The 24,005-nt window shown below is 54.8% G+C and overlaps 2 protein-coding genes across 2 annotated transcripts in view; one reads left to right on the top strand and one right to left on the bottom strand.

Annotated features, from left to right (window-relative positions):
• Nucleotides 1-24,005, top strand: part of Macrod1 (mono-ADP ribosylhydrolase 1) — a 141,132-nt gene that overhangs the window by 30,294 nt on the left and 86,833 nt on the right. The gene's annotated exons all lie outside the window — the stretch shown is intronic.
• On the bottom strand, nt 4,176-19,096 carry Flrt1 (fibronectin leucine rich transmembrane protein 1). The gene is made up of 2 exons (XM_052190865.1): nt 18,220-19,096; nt 4,176-10,481 (listed from the first exon to the last, which is right to left on the bottom strand). Exon 2 carries the CDS (start codon nt 10,429-10,431, stop codon nt 8,407-8,409), a length of 2,025 nt encoding a protein of 674 aa, XP_052046825.1. The 5' UTR covers nt 10,432-10,481; nt 18,220-19,096; the 3' UTR covers nt 4,176-8,406.

Genomic DNA, 24,005 nt, shown 5'->3' with positions numbered 1-24,005 from the left:
TGGCTGCCGGAGCCTCTTAGGGGATAATCCTCAGCTTTTATTAATAACTCTCCAAGTGAAGACCCTCCCTCTCCACGTCTGCATGTGTCACAGGGCTGCCCTGCATGGCTGGCTTATGCTTCTGCTGCCCGCTGTCCTCCCTTGTTCCAAGTCCACTTTTCCTGGTTATTACAGACTCTTTTGAGTTGTTTTGTTTTGGTTTTTTTCTTTTCTTTTTTTCCCCTGTGACAAGGTCTCAAGTAGTTTAGGTCGTCCTCAGCCTCATTATGGCTGTCCCTGAACCTCTGATCTTCCTGCCTTCACTTCCCAAGTGCTGGACTCCACCAGGCATGGTGGTACCCGGCTCTTCAGCACACACGGAATGCTTATTTCTGCCAAGCAAATGTATTAAACCCAAAAGTCTCTGCTCAGGCTGCTACCCCACCTGCCAGTGGACCCCAACAGCAGAGTAACCCCCAGGACCCCCAAACCAGTCCTGCAATTGTTCAGGAGGAGCATTTAAACTCCTTGAGCATTAAGACACTTAGCTCCTGATGTGCAGGGCTGCTGAGCCCACAGTCAGCAGCACAGGTGACTGTAAAAGTTAAATCTTTCTATTTATTTCAAGAAAGGACAAGGCAGGTGGACTTGGACATTTTATATGAAACAGACAAACAGAAAATAGGACCAAGTAATTAGTCACATTCATCTCAACATTGAAGTTTCAAGGCACCTACATTGAAGGAGGCCAAAGGGCGGTTTGGAGTGCACTTTGGTTTGTGTTGTCGTCGTGGTGGTGGGGTGTTTGTGTCGCCATTTTCTGAAAAACCCTTGTCTAGTGGTAGAGTCGGAGTGAAGCAGGTGGGCCAAGAGGCTGGGCGTAGCCAGGTCTTCCAGGGAGCAGGGCCTGGTCTGCCTGCCGGTTCCCAGTTGCAGCTGCTGCTGGGCCTGAAGGGGGGGGTCTCCTAGTACTCAGATCCCTCCCCCCAGACTGTTCTGCCCTTCAGAGAAAAAGAAAAGAGAGGGGTGAGCATCCAGCCCAGTGGGCTCCAGGGTAGAGTCTGGCTGAGGCAGAGCAGGGGCTTGGAACATGGGTCGTTGAGGGCCCGCCTCGTTGCTTGGGCTGGGTGGGCAGCCCACCTTTAGCAGAGAGCCGGTCCACTCCCCAGAGCTTGGCCATGGACCATCTCAGACCTGGGGGCCAGGCTACACTGCCCAGTACCTGCTCTCCCTCACTTGGCAATGCCAACAAGCATCCTTTGCACCCGGGGATGATGGCTCTGCCAAGCTCTGCGCTCTGCAGTCCTTACATGGGCACAGGGGTCCTTTGAGGTGGCCTGTGCCTTTGCCATCCCTGCCCACACCTGCTGGTGGTCCTAGCCAGCACAAGCACAGGTCTCCAGAGCCTGGTTGGTTGACTCCTAGCCTCCAGGACCATCTCCCCCTTTTCTCTCAGATGACGAGCCTCCTTACAACTGTCAGCGTCATTGGAGGGGCTGGAGGACACCAGGACCTCACTTTTACACTGTACCCTAGATGCCCAAGTGGCTTATGGGTTAAAGCCATTCTCAGGTGGTCTTGCTGGGCTCGGGGGAGTGCCTAAGGCTACTTTGGGGTTTTGTGTGTAGGGCTTCCCCACTCTGTGCCCAGAACCTTCAGAGCTGGGACTGGTCACAGGAGGGGGCAGGGGACCTGCTACCTTGCCTTCCATCCAAGGCATGTCGAGAGCTGTTTGGAACCACGGGCCCCTGGGGGAATGAGCAGCGGCAGCCTGGGGCCTGCTGCGGCTTTGATTGTCGGTTCATGTCGCGCTTGTTTTTCTGTCTTGAAGAGAAAGTCTGATTAGTTCCTCCAGGCGGGTGGCTGGGGTGCGGGGACTCTGCAGGGGTGGCAGGCAAGGCAAGCTGTTGTTTCTTATTACCCCCACCCCACCCCCGGTCTCTATAGTTTTCTGCCAATCCCCCTCATCCACTTGATGCAAATCATGGAAAAGGGAAACTGAGTCACCCATTCAGGATGTGGTGCTGCCAGATCTCACTGACTCTTCATTCCCCATCTGCTGGAGAAGCAGAGCAGGGTGGGAGGCTTCCGGGAGGAGCTTCCGGTGAGCTCCTCTCCTGGCCAGGCCACCAGCCAGGTGCAGGACAGAAGGGCCCTGACTGGCAGCCCTCAGGCCTTTCCCACGAGTGGGCAGATGGCAGGTGGGAAGAGAAGGCGGTAAGGGGTTCCAGGTCCCCTGCTGGTCCTCAGTCCCCAGGTGTGTGGATAGGGAAGCCAAACTGCTGCTGAGCTGACTAGATGGTGGCAGTGTCTTGGGAGGGAGGCTGTGTGAAGTGGGGTCTGATCCACCTGCCCACCGGGCACGCTGCCCACCACATCCCCACAACTCCCTCCTGGCACAAGCGGGAGAACTCAGCAGCAAGGAATTCTGACAGTGGTTTCGGAGAGCCCAAGAAGTTTTCCAGAAGCAGGAGCAGCCCCAGGCTTGAGAGCTGTCTACACACAGGTCAGGAGAGACGTGAAGAGAGCTGGCACCCTTGCCCTGTGTGGCACACTCTGCAAGCCCCTCATGGTGAGAGAGTTGGAGTAGCCCCAAGGACAGTGAATTACCCAGAATCAGGGGGGGAAACATACATTAAAATCCAAAAGAGGTAGAGACAGGAGGATCAGAAATTTATGGTATTCTTAGCTACATAAAGGGTTCGAAGCCAACCTGGGTTATGTGAGACCCTGTCTCAAGAAAAAAAAAATCAAAGGAGGTAGCACAGGGTATCAGAAGTCCAGTGCCAGACTCAAAACATCAGGGATGGGACTGGGGTGGAAAAAAAAAAAGAAAAAAGAAAAGAAAGGTGGGAAGAGTGAAAGGGAGCCTTTTTGTCAGTTGTTTTAAAAGAAGCCAATGTGGATATTTCACACAAATGATTGGGACACTTCAAAAGAATCAGTAAATGCCTAAAAACTGGTGAGCATTCCAAGAGAGCCCCAGGCACCGTCAGCTGGCTGTGATGGATGGACTGACTGGCTGGCAGTGTTGAGACCGTTGGTTACTCCTGGGTGTGAGGCAGCCGGGCTGAGGGAACAGGTCCAGGGACATCCTGGCGTGCAGTGCCGAGCCCAGCATGTGTCCTGTCAGTATCTCTCCGTGCCTGCTGAGCACAGGCTGGGAAGGATGTCTTTGTACATCCTGTCCTGGAGGTTGTGATAAAGCAAGTGTGGGAACCAGAATCTTCTAGACAAAGACCCAGACCTTAGCTCAGGCTGGAGAGCTGTTGGTCACACCCCCAGATAACCTTGGTGCTTCATGGGACGCACAGGTCACCGTCTGCTTCCTTTGCTGGGCCCAAGCTTCTCTCCTGACTTTCAGTTCTTTCTTTACAGCTGTCCTCACCCTTTCTCTGGCCCCAGAGAGCAGCAGGGCCCCAGCATAAGGATTCAGGATGTCTCATGCTCTCCAAGAGACGGTGCAGGCTGCTGCTTCTGATCCAGGTGTGGCTTGCCATCTTTGAGACAGATTGACCCTAGATGACAGGATCAGAGACTGCCCAGGGACTGGCACAGCTGCAGTATGACCTGTCCCGGCAACAGTGACCCTTTCTGTTCCCATGGCCCTGGCCCCAGCTATTCTGTGCAGTCCTTAGAGATGCCAGCTCCTCAGGGGGCTAGGCAGGAACAGCTGCTACCCCTCCCACCCAGACCCGGAAAACGCCTGCTGTGTGGGCCGCCACTCGGGGCAGGCTCATATCCCACAGAAAAGCCCCCTTTCCCTTCACCTCCAAGGAGCCTAATCTCTTCTAATCAATTTAGCAGACTCACTTGGTTGTAAACGGTAATGATTTGCATTTTTGAGTCTTTTTATCCTCCTTACCAAAAAAAAAAAAAAGCCTCCTTGCGCTGCTCTCTGGAAAGCCTGTGAACTGCTTGCTAGTGCTCACCCTGGCATCCATCCAGCCTCAGCCTCAGCTGCTGTCACCTGCGCCACTGTCTGTTTAGGGAATGTGGCTCATGAGAGGCCTGCAGCCCGGACCCTGGTGGTGACATGTCATCTGGCTCTTGGGGACTCAGGCCGCCATGCCCACTCAGCCTGTCCCTGTTGCCTCTGCAGAGCTCCCTGGCTGCTGCACCCAGTTTCCCTTGTTGTATTTTTCATAAGCAAGAGGCTCCGAAGCTGTGCCTCCCCCCCCCCCCTGCCCCCAGTATGCTCAGTGGAAAGCAGATGTCTGGAGAGGGCTGGCTTCGGACTCACTGGCCTGTGGGGGGCTGGGCGGGAAGGGCCCTCAGCGTGGCTCTGACTTTTGTTTCTTACTCTCTTGCCAGGGGCAGTGAGGGAGGAAGCTCGGGTTGGGAGGCCATTCCAGACACACTGCCCATCCCTCTGTGGACTCCGAGTCCACGCCGCCGCCACTCTTCCTACCCAGCTCGGTTTCCCCACTGCCCTGAGCCCACGAGAACCTCCCAGACTCAGCATGGAGGGTTTGCTCTCACAGGGCCTTCGTGAAGCAAGAACCTGCCCCAGATGCCCTCACTTTAGGGATGGAAGCTCGAATCTGTATAACATGCTCCTAGCTCCCTCGTCAGGGCTGAGCTGGGCAGCTGACTACTGCAAACTCTGGGAGAGCGGTTCTGAGAAGGAAGGAGGGGCATGGAGCGGGCAGGGATGGCCTTCCGGCCCCAGGAAGGGGAGGCTGGACTCCTCAGTTGTCTTCCCAAGGCTGTCCTCCCCTGCCAACATTGCCCAGGGTAGGACGGTGCAGTGTCCCCACGCCTGTTCTCCAGGTCAGTATCCACAACACAAGGCCAAGGCTGAGCTCCACCGAGGAGGAGGCAGGCCAGGAGGCAGCCTTGCAGGGAAGATGGAGGCTTCCTCAGGAAGAGGGTGCAGATGAGGGAAGAAAGGGAGCTTTGGATTCACGTCATGTCTGCGGAATTGAGTATGACTAATTAATAGATTTTATTCTTAGTAATCTCTTAAGCATTCTATACGTTGGGCTGCACGCACACCCGAGCTGAGCCTACCAGAGGCTTTATTCGCAAAATGCAAATGCCCCTGGCCCTGATGCCTCTCTCCCTCCTTGCCTCTTCTTTCCCGGTTCTTTTATTTTTTTTTTAAGAGGAAATTTAAAGTAAAATTGCCATGTAATAGAAAAAGAGATTCCAATCGCTGCATCTAATTACCACGAAGGGTAAACCACTTAACCAGAGAAGTGTCACTGGCTTTTTGTGTGTGTGATTTTTTTTTTAAAGTTTAAGCTTGCCTTAAACGCCACAGAACACACGCCCCAGAGCTGAGGCCACGGAGGTGAGGCCACGAGGTTGCTCTGGCTGGTTAGAAACTGTGAGGGTCAGGCTGGCCAGCCACAGACTTCCCTGTGGAAATGTCAGCTGCACACAGACAAGGGTCCCATTGGCCTTCCAGTGTCAACCCTGGCTTCCCTCACTTCTGAGGCTAGAGGAGGCTGGGTGCCCTGAACCTCTTCTGTTGTATTGTGAGGCCAGAAGCCAGGTTCTTCTGTCTCCTTTAGAGAACTGGGACAAGGGTCACATTTGGGGGCTTTCTGAAAGGATGCTAGGGACGTAGCACAGTGGTGGGTGTTTCCCTTGCACTGCTAGGCCCTGGATTTAGTCTCCACTATTCCTACATCCCCAACACACACAGAATAAAGGGTACTGGGAAAATGCTAGGACCAGAAGGGGTGGAAATGACCTAGGAAGGGCTCTTGGAGGCGGGGCCTGCTGGGGCCTGCTTGGGCCTGCAGGAGGGGCCATGGCTGGGCAGTGCTCACTCTGATCAGCACCTAGCACTTTTTAGGGGTCAATGCCAGCCTTGGGCTCTCCAGCTGGGTGTATGATGGAGTGAGCCCCCTTAGACTGGTCCTCAATCTGACATTCTGCCTGTGACTGCCACGGCTCCTGTACATCAGGCTTACTCTGGGTGATGGAGCAGGAAATACCACAGCCCAGGTGTTTCAAGCATTTGGCCTAGAGACTCCTGAATCTCCAGGTAGGACCTTCCAGGCAGCTCCCAGGGTTTAGGCCACCAGCTGTTCCTAAATGTCAACTTGACCACAAGACCCTCCCTGGGGCAGGAATAGGAAAGGGGGACACGAAAGTCTATGGGGCAGGGCAAGTTACAGGCTCGAGGCAGAGGTGAGGACGTGGAGTTTTATTTTCCTGAGGCCCCAGAGAAGTAGGGCATAGTGCCCTGCATGCCTCACTCAGCATCTGGGACTCTCCCTTACATACCTGTCCCTTACCAATGGGTCTCCTGAGCCTGCCAGGACTAGGCCATCACCAGGGTCATTGGGGACTGCAGGCCCCAGGGTACATGTTTATACAGACCTGAATCCGAAGCTCAGGAACATTCCTCTCTTGACCTCATCAAGTGAGAAAAATGACTTGGGATGAAGAGGAAGAAAGGTCTCCTTCGGTATGACCCACGTCCGAACCTCTTGGCCATCCCCTGGGGCTGGTGGGCTGGGGGTCTCCATTTGGTGTGATGACCCCTCGGGCTCTGATCAGGAGCTTGTGTCTCTTCCCACTACTCTGAGGCACCTGCTGGGTCCATTTCTTTCTATCTCTTTCTCTTCACTGAAGGGCTAGTTGACTCTTTAATGTCCAGCAAGCAGATGCCCCACCAGGTACACGCTGGGCAGCGGCCTGGCCTCTTCTTCCTGCCTTTGCTTTGGATGGAGTGGCAGAGGTCTTTTGAAAACATCAGCGTCAGGAGCTGGTCCCCTTCTCATCCAGCTGCCCTCACACCAGCGTCCTCCTCCCTTTGATGACTTTTTTCCCAGCGCAGGGCACAGTGATGCATTGACAGACGGTGACCCGGGCTCCCGAGGACAGGACGAAGCAGACATCAGAACCCCAGGCACCGCTCTTCCCTCCCTTCCGGATTTGCTGTCATTATTTTATCATGGTTTTAATCTCATGGCTCACCACACTGTGGTGTCAGTTGATAAATGATAACGACATTGATTCCACAGGGAAGGAATAAAATCTTAGCTCTTGTGAGGGCCCGGTCAGTACCCTTTTGGAGGGTGATTTTTTTTTTTAACAAAGAAATCTGATTTTTCCCTCTTGAGAACAGAACCCCCAGTGTGGGCATGACTGATATTGTGTGTGTGTGTGTGTGTGTGTTTGCTGATGTCTCCTAGTGATTTTCTGCAAAAAAAAAAAATTTTTTTTAATTTTTTCTGGGCTTTGTTTGGGCAGCCATGGAAACCCAGTAGGTCTAGCTAGCTGATGTGTGTGTGTGTGTGCGTGCGTGCGTGCATGTGTGTGTGTGTGTGTGTGCGCACATATATTTATAAACAGTCCCTGTTTATAAATTACCTGTCCTAGGAGAAAGAGTAAACACTATTATGGGGATAGCATCTACTGGGGGAGAGACAGATGAGGGCACTGGTCGTCAAGGAAAGCTTTTCTCGATATCAGAAAGGGGAGTGGCCTGGCTCTGGGCTGGCCGACACAGGATCTCCTACCACTGGACTGAGGCTTTTCCTACCACCGGGACTGAGGCAGCTCCCCTCCACCTACACACGGTCTACTTACTTACTCAATGATTTCTAGGAGAAAGCAAGATTTTTGCAATTCTATTGTCTGAGAAAATGTCAAGAACTGACCCAAGAAGTGCTGAGGGGACAGCCCGCAGCTCTGGCTACCCATCAGTACTGAGACACAGGGCACGGCCATAGGTGGGTAGACAGGTGTCGCCTTCATGTGGCAGGGAAGGCTTTCATCAGAGCTTCCACGGAGTTCGGTGAGTGGAACTGAAGTGCTCAGCATTGGAAGGAAAAGTTTGACTTATTTGTCTTTTTATCGACTATGGTATTGTTGAGAGTATGTCGGAGAACGCCATATTTCTGTAGATCTGGGAAGGAAACGGCATGGAAAAGACCAGGGAAGAGATTTCAGGACACTGTCTCCATAGCAAAAAGTCTTTTCCTCCCCTGGCTCTTTTGTGAGAAACCTGAAAACCTTTCATTGAGTTGTCACCCGTGAGCAGCCAGAAGGACGGTTGTTGGGGGAGGGGGGCTCCATGCCGTCACATGTCTGCGTGTCTGTGTCATCTGCTTCTCTCCAACGGTCCTGACGGAGCTCGAGGTGCATACAAATGTTGTACAGGTAGTATCAATCTGGTTCAGGAAAAAAAAAGTCCCAACCCAACCCAACCCTTCCTGCGAGATTATTTTTAGTCTTTAACTCTCATGATCTGGTATAAATTACATCTCCAACAATGCTGAATCCCCCTCCTGCCTTCTATGTATTTAATTTTTTTTAACCCCACTGTTGTGTTCTGCAAAATCGCCAACCCTCCCCAAACTATGCTTTCTGCTTGGAAAGTCAGTGTGGAGTTTCTCTTCTTCCTGGCTCCTGGTGTTGCAGCGGGCTAGACAGAGCCCCGTGAGCACACCGGGGCGGCTGGCTTCATGTGTAGGTGTAGTCCACGTCAGGGATGCCAGCTTCCCGGTAGCCTCGTGTGGTGCCATAGCCAATGGTGTGGGCGCCCTTGCAGAGACTGCTGCCATTGGAGGGAAATATGGTGTGCACCACATACTCCTCTTTGGAGCGATAAGGGTTGATGGGTAGCATCTGCAGTCCTGGGCCACGGATCTCTAGAATGGAGTTGTCCTTCTTGGTCCCTGACTCCATGTAGTCATCCTTCTTCCTGCTGCCCCTGTTGTAGACCCTCTCTCGGGTCAGCAGCTCACCGGCCCGGTGCACGTACCAGCAAATGGCTCCCAGGACCAGGAAGAGAAATACAAGAGCCACAGCACCACCAATAATGCCAGCCAGGGGCAGCCCCGCCATGGGGCCAGCATTCTGTTCCTGATTGAGCGTGGTGGTGGGACCGTAGCTATCAGCTGTCTCTGCCTTGGCACACACAGGTGTCTCATCAGCCACGTAGGTGTTGCCAGTCTCCATGGTGACCATACAGATGATGTAGGTGGACTTGGGCTCCAGCGCGGTCAGCAAGTACTCCGTCTTGTCCCCCTGCACCAGGGTCTCTGTGATAGAGCCCACAGCCGGGCTGTGGCCCAGACGCAGCCAGCTGAGCCGGAAAGAGGAGGCGGGCAGCATGGCCTTCCATGTGATTCGGATGGAGTCTGCTGTCAGTGGCTTCACCTGGATGACCAATGTCTTGGCGCCATCACCAGTGGCCATGGGGTAGTCAATGTTGGAGTCGGGGAGGCGCAGTCCTGGCCTCTTGGCCTTGAGGGTAAACAGAGAGCCCTGGGGCGTGGTGGCAGAGGCATGGTTGCTGACTGTGGTCTTGGCGGCTGCATTAGCGGCACCGCCCTGTGACCCCGTCTCAAAGCACTCGTCCATCTCGCTGGTGATGTCTTTGATGGCCATGCCCCTGACCTTCTCAGGGCCCTGGCACATGAGGCCCCGCACATTGACCACCGCGGCCCGGGCCTTCACCCAGTCCCGCAGCCACATGAGGTTACAGCCACAGAACCAGGGGTTGTTCCTGAGAAGCAGCTGTGCCAGGCTCCCCAGGTCGTCAAACAGGCCTCGGGGCAGTGTGGTAAGGTTGTTGTTGGACAGGTCCAACCTCTCCAGCTCCCTCATCTTGGCCAGTGTGTTGTAGGGAATGTGACTGATGGCATTGTCCTGCAGGTAGAGCTTCTGCAGGTGGGCGCTGGGCAGATTAAGAGGCGGGGCAGCCAGCGAGTTGCGCACTAGCGACAGCTCTGTGAGGTTCTGCAGGCGGCTGAAGGTGTCATCCGCGATGCGCTGGTTAGCCAGCAGGTTGCCATCCAGGACCAGGCGCCGCAGGCTGTGGAGACCCTTGAATGCATGCAGGGGGATGGTAGAAATGCGGTTGTCGTCCAGCCGCAGCTCCTCCAGCGTGTGGGGCAGGCCCGACGGGATGCTGCTCAGGTGGTTCCGGCTCAGGAACAGCAGCTTGAGCTGCTTGCTGTCAGCGAAAGCGTCCTCCTCGATGCTCACGGTGGACACGGAGTTGTCATCCAGGTGCAGCTTCTCCAGCAGCGGGATGCGAGCCAAGGAGTCCCTGGCGATGGTGCGGACGTTGTTGTCCTGAAGATGCAGCTCCCGCAGGGAGCGGGGAAGGTTGATAGGGAATTCGTCCAGGTCATTCTCATACAGGTAGATAACCTGCACCTTGACCTTGGTCTTGAGGTCCTGAGGGATGCCTGCATTGTTGATCTGGTTGTTCTGTAGGTAGAGGGTGGTGGCATCATCAGGGATGTCTGAGGGGATGGATGTGAGTCCCCGGTCATTGCAGTAGATGAAGCCATTGTCGCAACGGCACACTGATGGGCAGGTGGTACTATCGATGACCTCCGTGAGGAAGGCAATAAGCCCATAGCAGAGAAACAGCCAGTCCCGCAGGTCCATGGTGGCTGTGGTCATCACGACAGTGGCTGTGACAGTGGCAGCAGGTGTGGTGGTAGCGGTGGCAGCAGGGTGTGCCACCACCATGGTGGATGGCTGCTGGAGGCCTGACCCACCTAACCTGGAGTCTCAGTTACCTGCAAGGAGCACAAGATAAGTGTGCTGAGTGTGAGATAGTAGCGGGGCCTGGGGAGGGAGTTGAGTCTTGCAGGGCCGAGGCCAGGCTATAAGGGAGGCCTGTTCTGGAGACAGGTAAGTTCTGTGACACTAATGACTGCTGCTCACGTGAATCTCATCAGGAGGGGCTGGTTCTTAAGGGGAGCGTTTAGCATGAGCTCACAGCCTCAAGATAAACCACCTTTAAGGGTCACACCAATGGTGCGCAGCAGTGGGACAATGATTTAGGGTGAATTTCATAGATGAGCCATCATTTTCCACAGGCCCAACTCTGGCACGGACTCAGGGTCTGAAAGGAAAGCTTGTTTCTCGGAGGCTGTGACTCAAGAGGCGTGTCGCCAGAACCTTCAGGAAAGACACAGCTAGCGTTGTCACTGGTGGGCAGTGGAGAGCGCTGAGCTCACTGTCTGGTGCTGAAACACCACGTCCTGTTTGTCACCCATGTGTTTCATACACAGCAGAATGAGGTGTCAACAGATCTGACTCCTGGCTCTGGGCTCTGCATCTCCTGGGGAACTATTCCATACCTTGTCTCTCTCCAGTGGAAATAACCTCCAGCTATTTCAGGGCACACACGCACACACACACACACACACAGAAGCACATACACACATGTTCACTTACACATCAGCTTTCTTGATTTAAAGGAATGAGACAAATGAAAGGCGGGAGGTGTTGTCGGCACGCTGAGGACATTTTCTGCAAGGTATAATTTCAGTTTTCACAAATAGAAAGATTGCAGCATAGACTTTTTTTCGTTATTTTACTGTTCACAGTGGTAAAAAATCAATTAAAGAGAAATTATCTTTCAATCTCTCAGTTTTAAAAAAATGTCTCCACACAGCGAGCAAAGGTCTGCAGTGACGCTCGGGGTCGAGGAGGCTTTTGAGGCAGGGGCATAACAGCTTCTTAGAGCTGATCCGAGGGCCGGGCCGGCAAGGACAGCTCTGGAGTGTGGAGCATGACCAGCTGCTGCTGCGTGGCCGGTGGGGGCCTCCCTATGACGCTCTAGGAACCATGTGTTCTCAACTGCACCAAACCCTGCTCCCTCACCCAGCCTTCTCTGTTCCTCTATCCAGTGACCTCCTCCTCGCCCTTCAGGACCCTGCTCAGGCGCTCCTCCCTCAACTACGTCTCCCGGTGGCCTCTGCCCTGTCTACCTACTCAGCGAAGCATCACCTCATCCTAGCCATCCATCTCCCCACTCCTCATGCACGTATCCAGCCTGCGTGGCCCACATGGTCATGACCCACTCACCCTGCCCACACCGAGCCCTGCATCCCACTTTCTACCTTGCCCTGGGGTTCACTGTGTGGTCTTGTTTCATTGGTTACCCTCGTCAGAAGCCTTGAGACCAAGCTGGTCTCTGCTGAGGCTCCCCGGTCCCTGTTCTCCTCTCCTCTCTCACCCAGTACCATGCAGTGATCCCTAGCCTGCCTTCCCGCCTGGCGCCCAGGCGCACTGACTCCCTGCCACTCGTCTGCCCAATCTCCTCCACCATCCCGACGGCTGTCAAAGCCAGGTAGCAGGCACAGTGACATTCCTCTCCCCTGGAAGCAGCTGGGCCCACCCTCCGGCCCCAAGACACACTTCCCTCTGCCCAGAACTGGCCCTCAGAGATTCGTGCTGTCCCACACTTCCTTCAGGTAGAGCCTTCCTGGTCACCTTGCCAAAATCTGTAACTCCAGAACATGACTTCTCCCGCCCAGTGCTTGCCTGCTCATTATCAGCGAGTGTGTGCCTTACGTCTGGACTTTGGGGGTATCTTACCCATTAGGTCTAGCCCAGTAGTTGGTACACAAAGAGCCCTTATTAGTTATTTCTACAAACAAACAAATACTGACCTATCTGAAGGAACTGAGGCATGGGTCTGCTGACAGGAGCTGTGGGACCTGGATGTGCTCCCGGGCTTGGAATCTCACTGCATCGCCCCATACTCCACCAAACGGGGCCCAGCTAGTCAGTCTGGGCATTACTGTGGGCTAAGGGCTTGCTTGTCTTCTTCAGCCTTCTCTTGCTCTGTGTGAAGTATAGGCATCCCAAGCTGCCCCGGGCCTGACCTAAGCTCTTGCCCCTCATCACCTTGGAATCCAAAGCTAAAAACAGCATTACACACGCAGCACTGGACTGAGCCCTTGAGCCAGCCCTACAGTCTGCACTCTCAGGCAGCCTGCTGCGTGCTCTCAGTGTGTTCCTTGCTGTGCTCGGCAGTCATACGTGTTACCTCACAACTTGAGGTTGACAGTTCAGAAGGACAAGGGGACCCCCGCTGCCCCCACCATCCCAAGGTCACAGACACCCAGACCTTCATCTGCACTCCAGTCTCCTCTTAATGGAGCCTGAAGGTCCCATCACACGTCACTTTGTGAGCAGGGACCAGGAGTGGGCCAGGGCAAGGCTGAGGGCAGAGGGCTTAGGCTTTTCCTAAGCTGGTTCACTCTGTCTCTGGGCTGTGGCTCAGCATCTCGGCCTGAGCCTCACAGTCTGGCTGGAGGACACACCTGCTCCTGGCCAGCTGATGGGTACTGCCTGGGGACACAGGCAGCCTCTGCCCTTAGCTGTTCTGGGCCAGTGCCCTGAGCAGGGCCAGACTTGTTAAGGCCAAAGCCAAGGCTGCCACCACAGTCTCTGGTGTGGGATCTGTTCTCCTCCTGTTTAGCTCATGGCCACAGGCCCCAGCCTCCTGAGGCTCTGCATCATAATAGACTAAATTGCACCTCTCAGAGATGTTTGATGGATAATGGAGCAGCAGTGGGAGGCAGGGACCCAAGGCCTTTCCACTCCTCTATCTGATGCCCATCCATCTTGCCCAAGCGTCCCTGGCCACCCCGCTTCCCCAAGGCCAACGCCAGTCTCAGCCCATGGCAGCTTCAGGAAGAGGACAGACCAGGCTGGGGAGGGAGACTGCAGCCTTTCTGGAGGAGCCCGTAAACTGCCTGGATGCTTGGTGGCCCTCTCATTCCCTGTTGTCTTTGATAGTTTATGTGGCCGTCAAATTAAACCTGGTAAATTGCCCATCTTTTACGGGATCACTGGTCGTCATTGTGCGGATCACACAGATAAGTATGGTTTGAGTTACGACGTGCCAGTGCTGTGACTGACAGGAGGATCCTGACACGGCACACTGGAGGGTGTAGAGAGGTGGTTCGGGCTGTGGTCTCCGTTAGCTAAGGGGGCTTAGGGGCGGGGGTGGGGCAGTTACTGGCTCCTGGCAGTGGCCCTGCCCACAGCATTTCCAGGCAGTGTCCCCTCTGGGCTTCAGGTTCCCCGGGTATGTATGTGGCCAACAGCTGCCCCTGTGTGAAGTCTTAGGTGACACGATGAGATCATGTGTACAGAGTACCCCACATGCAGAATGCCCTTTCTAAGTGCAGCCTATGCTCCGGGCTGCCCGCTTCCTCCTATACGTGGGCATAGCCTCTGTTAACTGTCATTCTGTGCCTGTCCTTCATGCCCTGTGCCCACTGTGTCTCCTGCACCCACACCCCGTTCCAGCCACTGAGAAATCAGTGCTTTAGAGAAGGAGAAAGGGTGGGGCTGTAACTCAGCTTTCTAACTCTCAGGGCCCTTTAGCGCTCCGACATGCTGCACACGCTGTCCCACTCCCCCGGGCCTTTGCACATGTTCTTCTTGCCACCGTGACCAGTGCAGGCTTGCCTTCCGTGTCACAGGCCAGCATGCACTCTGCCACCAGGCCCCAGCTCTCCAGCCTCCCCCGGAAGCTTTCTCTGACCCTGATCCTGCAGAATCCAGCTCTGCTTTCTCTCTACCCTGCAAAGGCGGCTGACCAGCATCCAGAAACAACCACCAGCCAGGGAGTCCTGTACCCCTGTGGCCTTCCAGTGCCCTGCCTAGATGTGTCCCACCAGCTTTGCAAGGGATTACTGGCTGAGACCACACACAGGAGCAGCACCAGACTCAAGGCCTAGCATGGACATACTTGATGGCCTTTGAGGGGACTGAGCTGATCAGGAACATTCCCAAAGGAAGCTAGGCCGGGAGGAGATGGAAGGCTAGGCAGACTCCCCCTGCTTCCTAGCTCTGCCCCTTCCCCCGCCCCTCTTTTTGTCAATGAAGGCAGTTTCAATGCTAGGTATCAGATATGGTCTCAGCCCCCATTAGAAGCAGATATCCAGACTACCCTGGGCTCAAGGAGGAAGACCATGTAGATAGGGCCACAGGCTCACAGGCTGCAACCCTGGGGCCGCCTTCCGGCCCTAACCCACTCCCTGTGTCTATTTTCATGGAAAGAAGGCATAGCTGGACCTGGGGGAGGAGCTACCCCATTCTACCCAGTGTCCTCACAGACCAGCCTGCAATCTGCCCACACTGGCTTCTCGTCTTGAAAGCCAGGCTCAGGGTGTCTGTCCTGTCAGCCTTCTCTCAGTCTTGGCTTATCTGGGGGTTGGTTTCATCTGTGAAATGGGACCAAGGATGAAATAGGTGACCTTCAGCTTGGCTGAACACTCCCTGGCCACGGGGAGGGAGAGGTCACTTCATTAGCTACATTACTTTCGTGGCCGACATGTAAGCTACAGATGAGGCCCAGGAACTTGAAGCTTGTTCCAGCGGACGCCATGGGGCACCTCCTACATGCCCTGACTTTCTAGTACCTCCTCGTCTTGGCTGCTCTGGCTTACCAGCCAGACTCACCCATCACCCCGAAAAACTTAGCCCCCAGGCCTTGTCCAGTGGTGGGACTCAGCATTTGTACTGCCAGGAAGAGTGGGGGGTGGGGTGGGGATTCTTTTCAAATCTAAAGTTAATTATTTTTCTAATTTCATGCCGCATGCATTATGTATCAGCCGTTATCGCTGGCAGTAATTGCAGACAGGTATGCAAATCCACCAGAGATGAACTGTGAGTTCACCTAAGCATGTGGGCCGCTGGGTGGGGCTGGGCAGCAGGATGCCCTCCTTGGCTCCAGAGAAAGTGAATCGCTTTAAAAAACAAGACTTTCAAATTGTGTCTTAGGAGGTTAATTATATTGATAGCAGTGTTCGATATTAAACTATGCAGGGCCAGGAAGGGGGTGGGAGATGAAAGGAGACACATGTAATTTTGTTTCTTTCTGTCTCAGCATCTCTTAATGAAATGGTCCTCCACCCGATACGGCCGCCTGGGTCCCTTTGGAGTAAAGCTGGCTCCACTGGGACATAATTCCTTTGGGGAAGGAAAAAAAGAAACAGATGTACCGCCATTGAGAGGGAGAATGAAGAGGGGACCGTGTCAGGAGGGCAAGTGAGTCCTTGAGACCAGGGCTGGGTCCGAGACCGGGGCTGGGTCAGACACCAGGGCTGGGTCCAACACCAGGGCTGGGTCCGACACCGGGGCTGGGTCCAGTCTTTGCTGCTGAGCTCCTGCTTGCCTGCAGGAGGAGCCTAGACAAGAGGCGCAGGTGTGGAGGAGGGGCTGCCAGAGAGAATCCCAGGCGGGCATGGAGACCAGGGCCTCGCAGAAGCAGGGAACCAACCGGCCCCGCTCTCTGGGAGGATTCTATTCGCGCTCTCCAGTTGCCTAGACTCCCACTGCATGTCTGGCCCTTTCCGCTGGACCTAAACAGCTGCTTTTGAGGTGCGGTCCATCCTGTGCCCAACAATAAGCTTGGCTTAGAGGGGCTTCGTTAAACATACCCGTGTCTGTGTGTGAGGCCAGAGGCTGCCGTGTGTGTGTGTGTGTGTGTGTGTGTGTGTCTGTTGCTCTGCATCGTGTCCTTTGAGATAGGTCTTTCACAGAATCCAGAGCTCACCCATTGGCTGAGGGCTGGCCAGGGACCCCCAGCGATCCACCTGTTTCTACCCCACTCCAGGTGCTAGGGTTACAGATGTGCACCGCCACGCATGGCTTCTGAGTGGGCACTGGGGACCGAACCCAGATCCCTGTGCGTATGTAGCAAGCTCTTTACTGATGGCGCCATCTCCCTAGCCCATCTCTTGAATAGATGAGGCAGGCTCTGCAATCTAAAGCCCACAATTAGGCAGCTAGAGAAAAGAGGAAGGGAGGACTTTGCTCTCAGCACCACCCAGAGGCTATGATGACCCTGGTGTTCCCACTACAGCGGCCCTGAGAGGCAAAACGTTCTGCCCACCCACCCTCAGTCACACTGTCCAGGGCTCAAATTCAGCTGCTCTGGAAAAGCAGGCACAAGAAGGCCCGGCTGTGAAGGCCCAGTTTGGTGGCCAGCTCGGCACTGTCAGGATGCAGGCACATCACCCCAAGTGCCCATGCTGTGGATGCATGCAAGAGTGGAAAACTGAGAGAGCCCTGGGAGCGGGAGGAGGAGGATTCGGAGCCCATCCATCTACCTTTTATAGATGTGGAGGAATAGGCTCGGGGCAGAGCCTTCTTCCAGTCTCCGCTAGGCTGACGTCTTAAACCCTTCCCCACAGGGTTGTAAGAGCAGATGATGGGACAGCCATCAATCTGTGGATTCTTCTTAAGGGTCCAGGGGTCAGGGTTGTCTCTTGGGAGTAGCGGGCCTTGTCTCTTTCCAGCTATAGCTCATGTGTACAGAGAGGTACATTCGAGGGGGGTGCCTGCCCCCCTGGTTTACACCACTCTCAGCCAGAGCCCCCAGGCCCATCCCAGGCACCTCTGCCCCCAAAGCCCAGTGTGTTCCCTCCGTCTCTGCCTCTGGGCGCAGTGAGGCTGCACAGAGCCTGCTGAGCAGATTTTCCATCAGCTCTTTGAGCAACAGGATTGCTGGGAGGTGGCTGCTGTTTCCCTCCGGCTTGGTCTGGCCCCAGGAATTATCCCCTAGCTCCTCCTAGGGGCTGGGAGGAAGATGCAGAGAGGACCACAGGCGGGCGGGGCCCAGCTGTGGGCTTGCGGCCCTGCTGCTAGGTTGTCGCGACTTTATAATAAATAACAGCAAATAGCCCATCCGCAGGGCATCCTTCACGCCAGTGGCTAATAACACGGCTATTAATGCCCCCGCAGACGGCGTGCGCGGCGCACGGCTCTGACGGATGTCCCAGGCCCTGGTGCAGTCATAAATCAGCCCCTCTCCTGGGGCAGAGCGTAGGGAAGTGTCATTTTCCATCTTGGTAATGAATTGGGGCTTCCCTGCCCTGCCCAGGGCGCTGAGGGGTTCTGAAGTTGCCAGGATTACTGTTTGCAGAGGTATTGCCCCTCCCCTCTTTACCCTTGCGAGTCTGGGAGGAGCTGGCGTGGCCAGCCACTTGCTGTGTAGCCTTGGGGAACTCACCCACCACTATGGACCTGTCTGTCCCCTCTAGCCAACAGAAGGCCTGTACTGGAGGCCAGTGCAGATGATGCCAGGAGTGACCCCTGACCCTGCTCATCCAGATCTCTCAGGCCACAGCAGGGCAGGTCCAGCGGGAAGGGATCTTGCTAGTTTGAGGGTAACGGGTATCAAGGCTGGTGTCCTTGGTCCCCCAAGTTCTTGCCTAACCCATCACAAAGCCTCACCATTGTCCCCTTTGTAGAGAGCAGGTGGCTAGCTGCCCTGGTAGGGGAAGGCCCAGGAGATAACTCTCCCTGCTGTGGCTCACTCCCAAGCGCTCTCCCTTACACCTGACAGAGCCCTGTGGTGATCCCTACCCAGCAAGCCGGGGGCCTTCAAAGGGCGGACGAGACTCAGTTGTTCCTCTCATGTGCCACGTCCCCTCAGATGGAAGAAGACTTGTCACCTTTTTGGGCTGCCAGGGGCCCTTCCTCCCTTACCCCAACTCTTACCTCCTCCTGCTGCTCCCTGGAGCCACTGGGTCCCACGGGTCACTGCTTCAAAGTTCCAGGCCACACTCACATCCTTGGCCCCATGTCACTAGCAGGCTCAAAGCCACAGACTACAACCCTGGGGCAGAGGGAGCACGGAGGCAACAGAGAGTATCCAAATCCTGTAGTCTTCCTTGCGGCCAGGCCTCAGAAACGGCTGCAGGTCCCAAGCTGCATCCTTGGCACCCTAGGCCGCAGGCACTGATGGCTTGGCTCTCTGGAGCGAGGGTTGTGTGCTTGGGGTGCACAGGGCACCCCCGGGGACTCCTGAGCAGGGCATGCCCTACAGCCCAGCGCCAGTCCCCGGGGGGTGTGGCCTCTCCCTGGCCACCACGTCCACCACAGCTCTTTGTAACTTTGGTCTTTTGTCCACAGGCTGCACCTCTCCAGAAATGTCCCTGCTGGGACTGCTGCCCTCTTTTCTTTACCAAGATTTTTTTTTTTTTTTTGTCTTTTTAAATCCCTTTAAGTCACTTGGCAGAATGGCTCAGTGCAGAGAGCGCTCTTGCGTGACAGAGCTGAGAGGGAGCCACTCTCCAAAGAATCAGTATTCCTGCCACTCAGGCTGCATCTGTGTGTGGGGGTCTGTTACCCCTCTGAGGAGTTCAGATGTTCACCGCGGGCTGCAGCCACCTCACCTCGCCGCCTCGCACCGCTGAGCTGTCAGGCCTGTGTGCTCCGCTTCGGGAGGGAAGCCACTTTAGGGGGCAGGGGCTGGTCTGCTTGGCTGCTCCTGTTTGTAGCGAAGCTTCTGGCGTGGGTGAGGCAGAGGGTAGGTTATTCCTGCGTCAGCCCCGGGGCTCAGCTGTCCAGAGTAGGGCCTTCCTCGCCTTCTCCCTGGTTCTTCACCTGCCAAAGAGCACAAGTGATCAACCCCAGGAAATCAGGATCCACGGGGACAAGTCCCACAGGCACCCGTGGCCACACCCCCGCTGCTCTCATCCCTTCCCAGTCTGGGTTTTTTGTTTTTGTTTCTTAAGACAGGATCTCACTATGTATCCCTGGCTAGTCTAGAATGCCGATCAGGCTAGCTAAAAGTTCACACAGATCCTCAGGTCAAGTTTTGGTTTGCAGTGCCGGAGATCAAAGCCAGGGCTTGGCACCCCAGGCAAGTGCTTTGCTGTCGAGCCATGTCCCTAGATCCGCATCCTTGCACGAGTGCCACTTCCCTCCAAGCCAGGCGAGGGTCTGAGATTACTGTCCCCATCACTTGTCACTTTTCCAAGCGAGATAATGTGTGGAACCCTTCTGTGTACCTACCTGAAAGGATTGGGCTCACAAGAATGAGGTTTAGGTACTTGGCAAGATAGCTTAGTGGGTAAAGACACCTAGCCCCAAGCCTGAAGACCTGAGTTCAAGCCCCAGGAGCCCACATGGTAGAAGGAGAGAGCCAACTCTCACAAAACGTCCTTTGACCACACACACAAAGTAAATAAATAAGTGTAGTAGTAGCAGTAGTAGTAATAGTAGTAGTAGTAGTAATACTACTAGTAATAATAATAGTAATAATAATAATGATATTTATCATCATCATCAATAACAACAACAGCAATATTTGGGGAGCGCCTGGCTATGCAGAGCCACCCACACAGCCCAGAACAGCCTCCATTTCTCCAGCCTGTGCTTCTGTGACTAAATATCACTTGAAGACTCTAACTGGGCCATCCCAGACCTGGGCCATCCCAGACCTGGCTTTCAGAACAAGCTCAGCTTTTCTGGTTCACCAAGGGCCGGCGAGGCAGGGCCTCCACTGTTCCTAACCTCTGTCTTCCAGCTGTCTGTCTCCTGTGGGGCCAGACTTTCTACACCCTGCTGCCCTTTCTTCTGTAGAGACCTGGGGTGCTGCAGGCTGCTCTTGGGAATACAAAACAAAACAATGTTATCCCCTCCTGATTAGCAGCCAGCCAAGAAGGCCCAACCGTGGTATCTGCGTTCTTCCGCAGGCACCTGTCCTAGTTTGGACAGGAGCTTTGATGGTGGATCTGGGGGCACCGGCTCAGCTGCCATAGGCCACTTTGCTTTGTAGGACCAACGGTGGCTGGTTCAAGACCTACTCGGTGCCTGCAGCTGGCACATCTAGGGTGTGTATTTAATAAGTCCATGTGTCGAGCAGAGGTGCCTGGCGGCTGTTCATGGCTTCAGCCCCCAGGGAACACATGGGAAGGACAGACTATGTGGTCAGTGTATAAAGAAACGGTGGGGTAAGGGACTCTCTCAAAAGCCTTTCCCAGGAGGCCAGACAGCAACACAGAATAGCTAGGTGCCAGGAGGGAGGTGGCACAGTCCCAGGCAGGCAGAGGGTGAGGCTGGGCAGGAGGGAAGGTAAGCCTGTTCCTGCAGAGGGGCAGTGGTAGCTGCGGCCTAGGCCATTACTGCCATTACCACCGTGTGATTTCATCCAATTATAAACTGTAATTTCTCTCTGAAAGCGAGGGATGGAAAGAGTCCAGTGAGGTCATCTGCCTTCCTGGACAGGACAGGGAAATTGTTTTATATGCTAGAGGTGGGAGGTAGCAGCCAGACCACTGCACACACACACACACACAGGATGGGGGCTGTGTCCTAGGAGCCTGGAACCCCAGCCTCCTCCCCATAACAAACACAAACCACAGAGTTCTTCTCTTGAAATCACGGGTTCAGGAGGAAGGCAGACTCACCCCACTAATGAGGGCCCCTCCTCCAGCCCTCAGGAGCCGGTCAGTGCTGGCCTACTGTCCTTAAGGCCCCTGGGCCTGGCTCACCATTGCAACTTCCGCCTTCCATATAGCCTTGCAATGCCCCACAGTGAGACTAATTCATACAACCCTGCCTGCGCTGACATCCATGCACTCATATGAACATGTATGTCACATGTGAAAACCCAACATGGCAAACATGAAAACAGAAGTGCACACAGACACCTGTACACATCCCTGTACACATTTAAATCCATGCACATGTGCAAAAATGAACACGTGCACACATATGGACGGTTGCATGGCGAAGATGTTTTCAAGGTACATTTGCACGCAGGAATGCATGTAACACGCTCCCACGGGCATGTGCACACTCATGAACACACATTTACACATGGACATGAGAATACACAGAGTGACAGTACACACATGTGGCATGGGGACCTTTCCCTGCTCTGTCACCCTCCCGTGAGAATTCTCATATGCCATCCCTCCCTCCTGCATTATGCGCTCTCTCTCTCTCTCTCTCTCTCTCTCTCTCTCTCTCTCTCTCTCTCTCTCTGAATACATGGTCTCATGGTTAGAATGGTGGTGATGTAACAGGAGAAATGGAAGACTGTGAGGCTGGACACGCGTGCCTGGCTCGGTGCCAGGGCACGTAGGTACTTCGTAAACGCTCCCGCCATACTTCTCACTTTGCTTCCTCACTGGAGAAAACAAGAGTCTGAGTCAGGCTGTGCTGGGCCCGCTCGTTACCCCACACGCTCCGCTGCCTTCCTTGAGTCCTCAGAGCCTCATAGGGACCTTTAGTGTGCGGACACAAGGTTTAGCCAGGGTCTCCTTTCTGAAGGGGCCTCTCGGGTATCTGAGACGTCCCGGCTCTCCAAGCCAGCTCACCAGCGCGAGCCCAGGGCACTGACAGGCGCCTCTCATCTGTGGGTGCTTAGTTATAGTTACCTGTGGCCACTGCACCAAATGCATGTGGCCTGGAAGACATGTGTCCGCTGGCCAGCACCTGGCCCAGGACCCTGCTAGATTGAAAGGAGCCATGCCCCTGCAGTGGCTGTCAATGCTATCATGTATATTAGCCAAGAAATCTGTTGGGCCCTAAGAGACCAGGAATGGGCTCCTTAGCCCCACGGCAGCTCTGCTGAGCCTCTCTCTCCTGGACCCCCGCCCCCCATACTCTGGTCTAGTCTCTGTACCAGCAAACCTCTTTTAAAAAAAAGTCTATTGAGTAAAGTCTTCCATCTGTCAGCTCTTTGTCACACATGGTTCCTTTTGTTACCAACAACCCTGGTAACAGTATTGGCAAGCACTGGGTTCCCAGCTCCACTTTGTCCTTGGCATTTTGATCTGATGGGGCCATTCATACTGTCATCTAGCATGTGCTCTAGCCTTCCCTCGTGTCTGCGTGGCCATCTCCCTTAAGCCTGGACGAGGCTGGTGGGTCAGGGAGGAACAGCCATTCACAGGCTGAGAAGGTGGGAGGGGGGACTTTACAAGAAGATTACTCAATCTGCAGGAGAGCCAGGGCTCCAAATTCTAGGCATTTCCTCTCCCCACACCATGTCAAGACCCAGTGAAGCAGGACTGTGTCTCTAGACAAACACAGTCCCTCCAGGCCGGGTTCCTCCCAAGGCTTTCTTATGCCCTCTACCTCTCCATTGTCCCCATCCACCCCTCATCCATCTCCTTCCCACCCACCCATCCAATCATCCAACCACCTCCCCTCTATCTCGTCTACCTGCCTACCCACACCCCTCAATCCACCCAGGATCCACCCACCCACCCACTCATTCATCCATCCATCCATCCATCCATCCCCCATCCATCCATCCATCCTACCCACACTCCTCAATCCACCCAGGATCCATCCATCCATCCATCCATCCATCCATCCTATCACACTCATCTATCCACCCAGGATCCAACCATCCATCCATCCCTCCACTTTCCTCCCCCCCATCCACCTATCCCTATAATCCATCCATCCATCCCCCCACCTAACCTAATGAACTCAGCCCAGTCACGCTCTAGGCACTGTACAATTTGCCGGGGATCCGAGGAGCCCAGTTCCCTAGGAGGCCTCAGCCTTGTGGGGAAGCCAGTGGCCAGAAGAAACCACAGTGTGATAAACACGCCAGGCGCAGCTCAGGAGAAAACGATGGATGTGAGGGGGGGCTTCCTGAAGAAGACTGTCCTGTGATTGTGGCACCCTTCAGGCTCTCCTGACAGACACATGGAACTTGGTGGCAGCAGTACAGCCCACGTCTGTCCCTTGGGGCTTGTTGCAGAATTTGATGGGTCTTTAGTTTTTCTGTCCGTGCTGCCTTCCGGATCTACACTTGCCGATATTAATTCCTGTATTAGTAATTAGCCTACCTGTTTTGCATCAACCTCTGGCTCTTAGGGACAGAGTTTCACGTGCATGGTATTAATCAGACGCCTGGTGTGTTCTGTGCCAAGCCAGGTGGGCTCGGTGGCTAGCCCATTTAGCCAATCACATTGGAAATGAAAGAGTGTGCTGCTTCCTTGGGCAGAGGGCCCTGTAGCTCAGAGGGCGGAGTTCCCATCACAGCCAGCAGGAGCTGGAGTGAGCTGGAAGGGGGATTTGCTTTCCCTCCGACTACAGGCTGTAGGCAACGTCTGTATCCTACTTCTCTAGATGAAGGGGCCGGCATCAAACAGACTGTGTCCCGAGGACGCTGCTTACTGCCTCGGAAGGATGGCCGGATAGCGTCTCACCCCAGTGACAGGACAGAGTGACAAGGGCGGAGGGCTGCAGGCCAGGAAAGGGGCCAAACTGCTCTTAAAACAAGGTCAGCCCAGTTGAGAGTTGGGAAGGAAGAGTAACTGAGGCAGAGGGAGCGGCTTGTGCAAAGGCTCGGGGTGGGAGGACTTGCGCCCTCCCAGGGCTGAGGGCAAAGCTCTGGGTCAGTGGAAGGCACTGAAGCCGGGGTGGGAACGGGAAGCTGCCTTCAGAGGAGCCCTGATCCATGTGCCCTGGCCTTCATACCAAGAGTGACGGGACCTGCTGGGAGCATCCAGGCAGGGAAGAGGAGGACCGCA

Source organism: Apodemus sylvaticus, chromosome 1 (genome assembly GCF_947179515.1).
Source record: "Apodemus sylvaticus chromosome 1, mApoSyl1.1, whole genome shotgun sequence".
In the NCBI taxonomy this organism is placed as follows: domain Eukaryota; kingdom Metazoa; phylum Chordata; class Mammalia; order Rodentia; family Muridae; genus Apodemus; species Apodemus sylvaticus.
This window is presented reverse-complemented; position numbering and strand designations above follow the sequence as displayed.

What these genes read in the sequence shown, in the direction of transcription:
- Flrt1 (XM_052190865.1), bottom strand. Translation starts at nt 10,431, where the DNA reads ATGGTGGTGGCACACCCTGCTGCCACCGCTACCACCACACCTGCTGCC.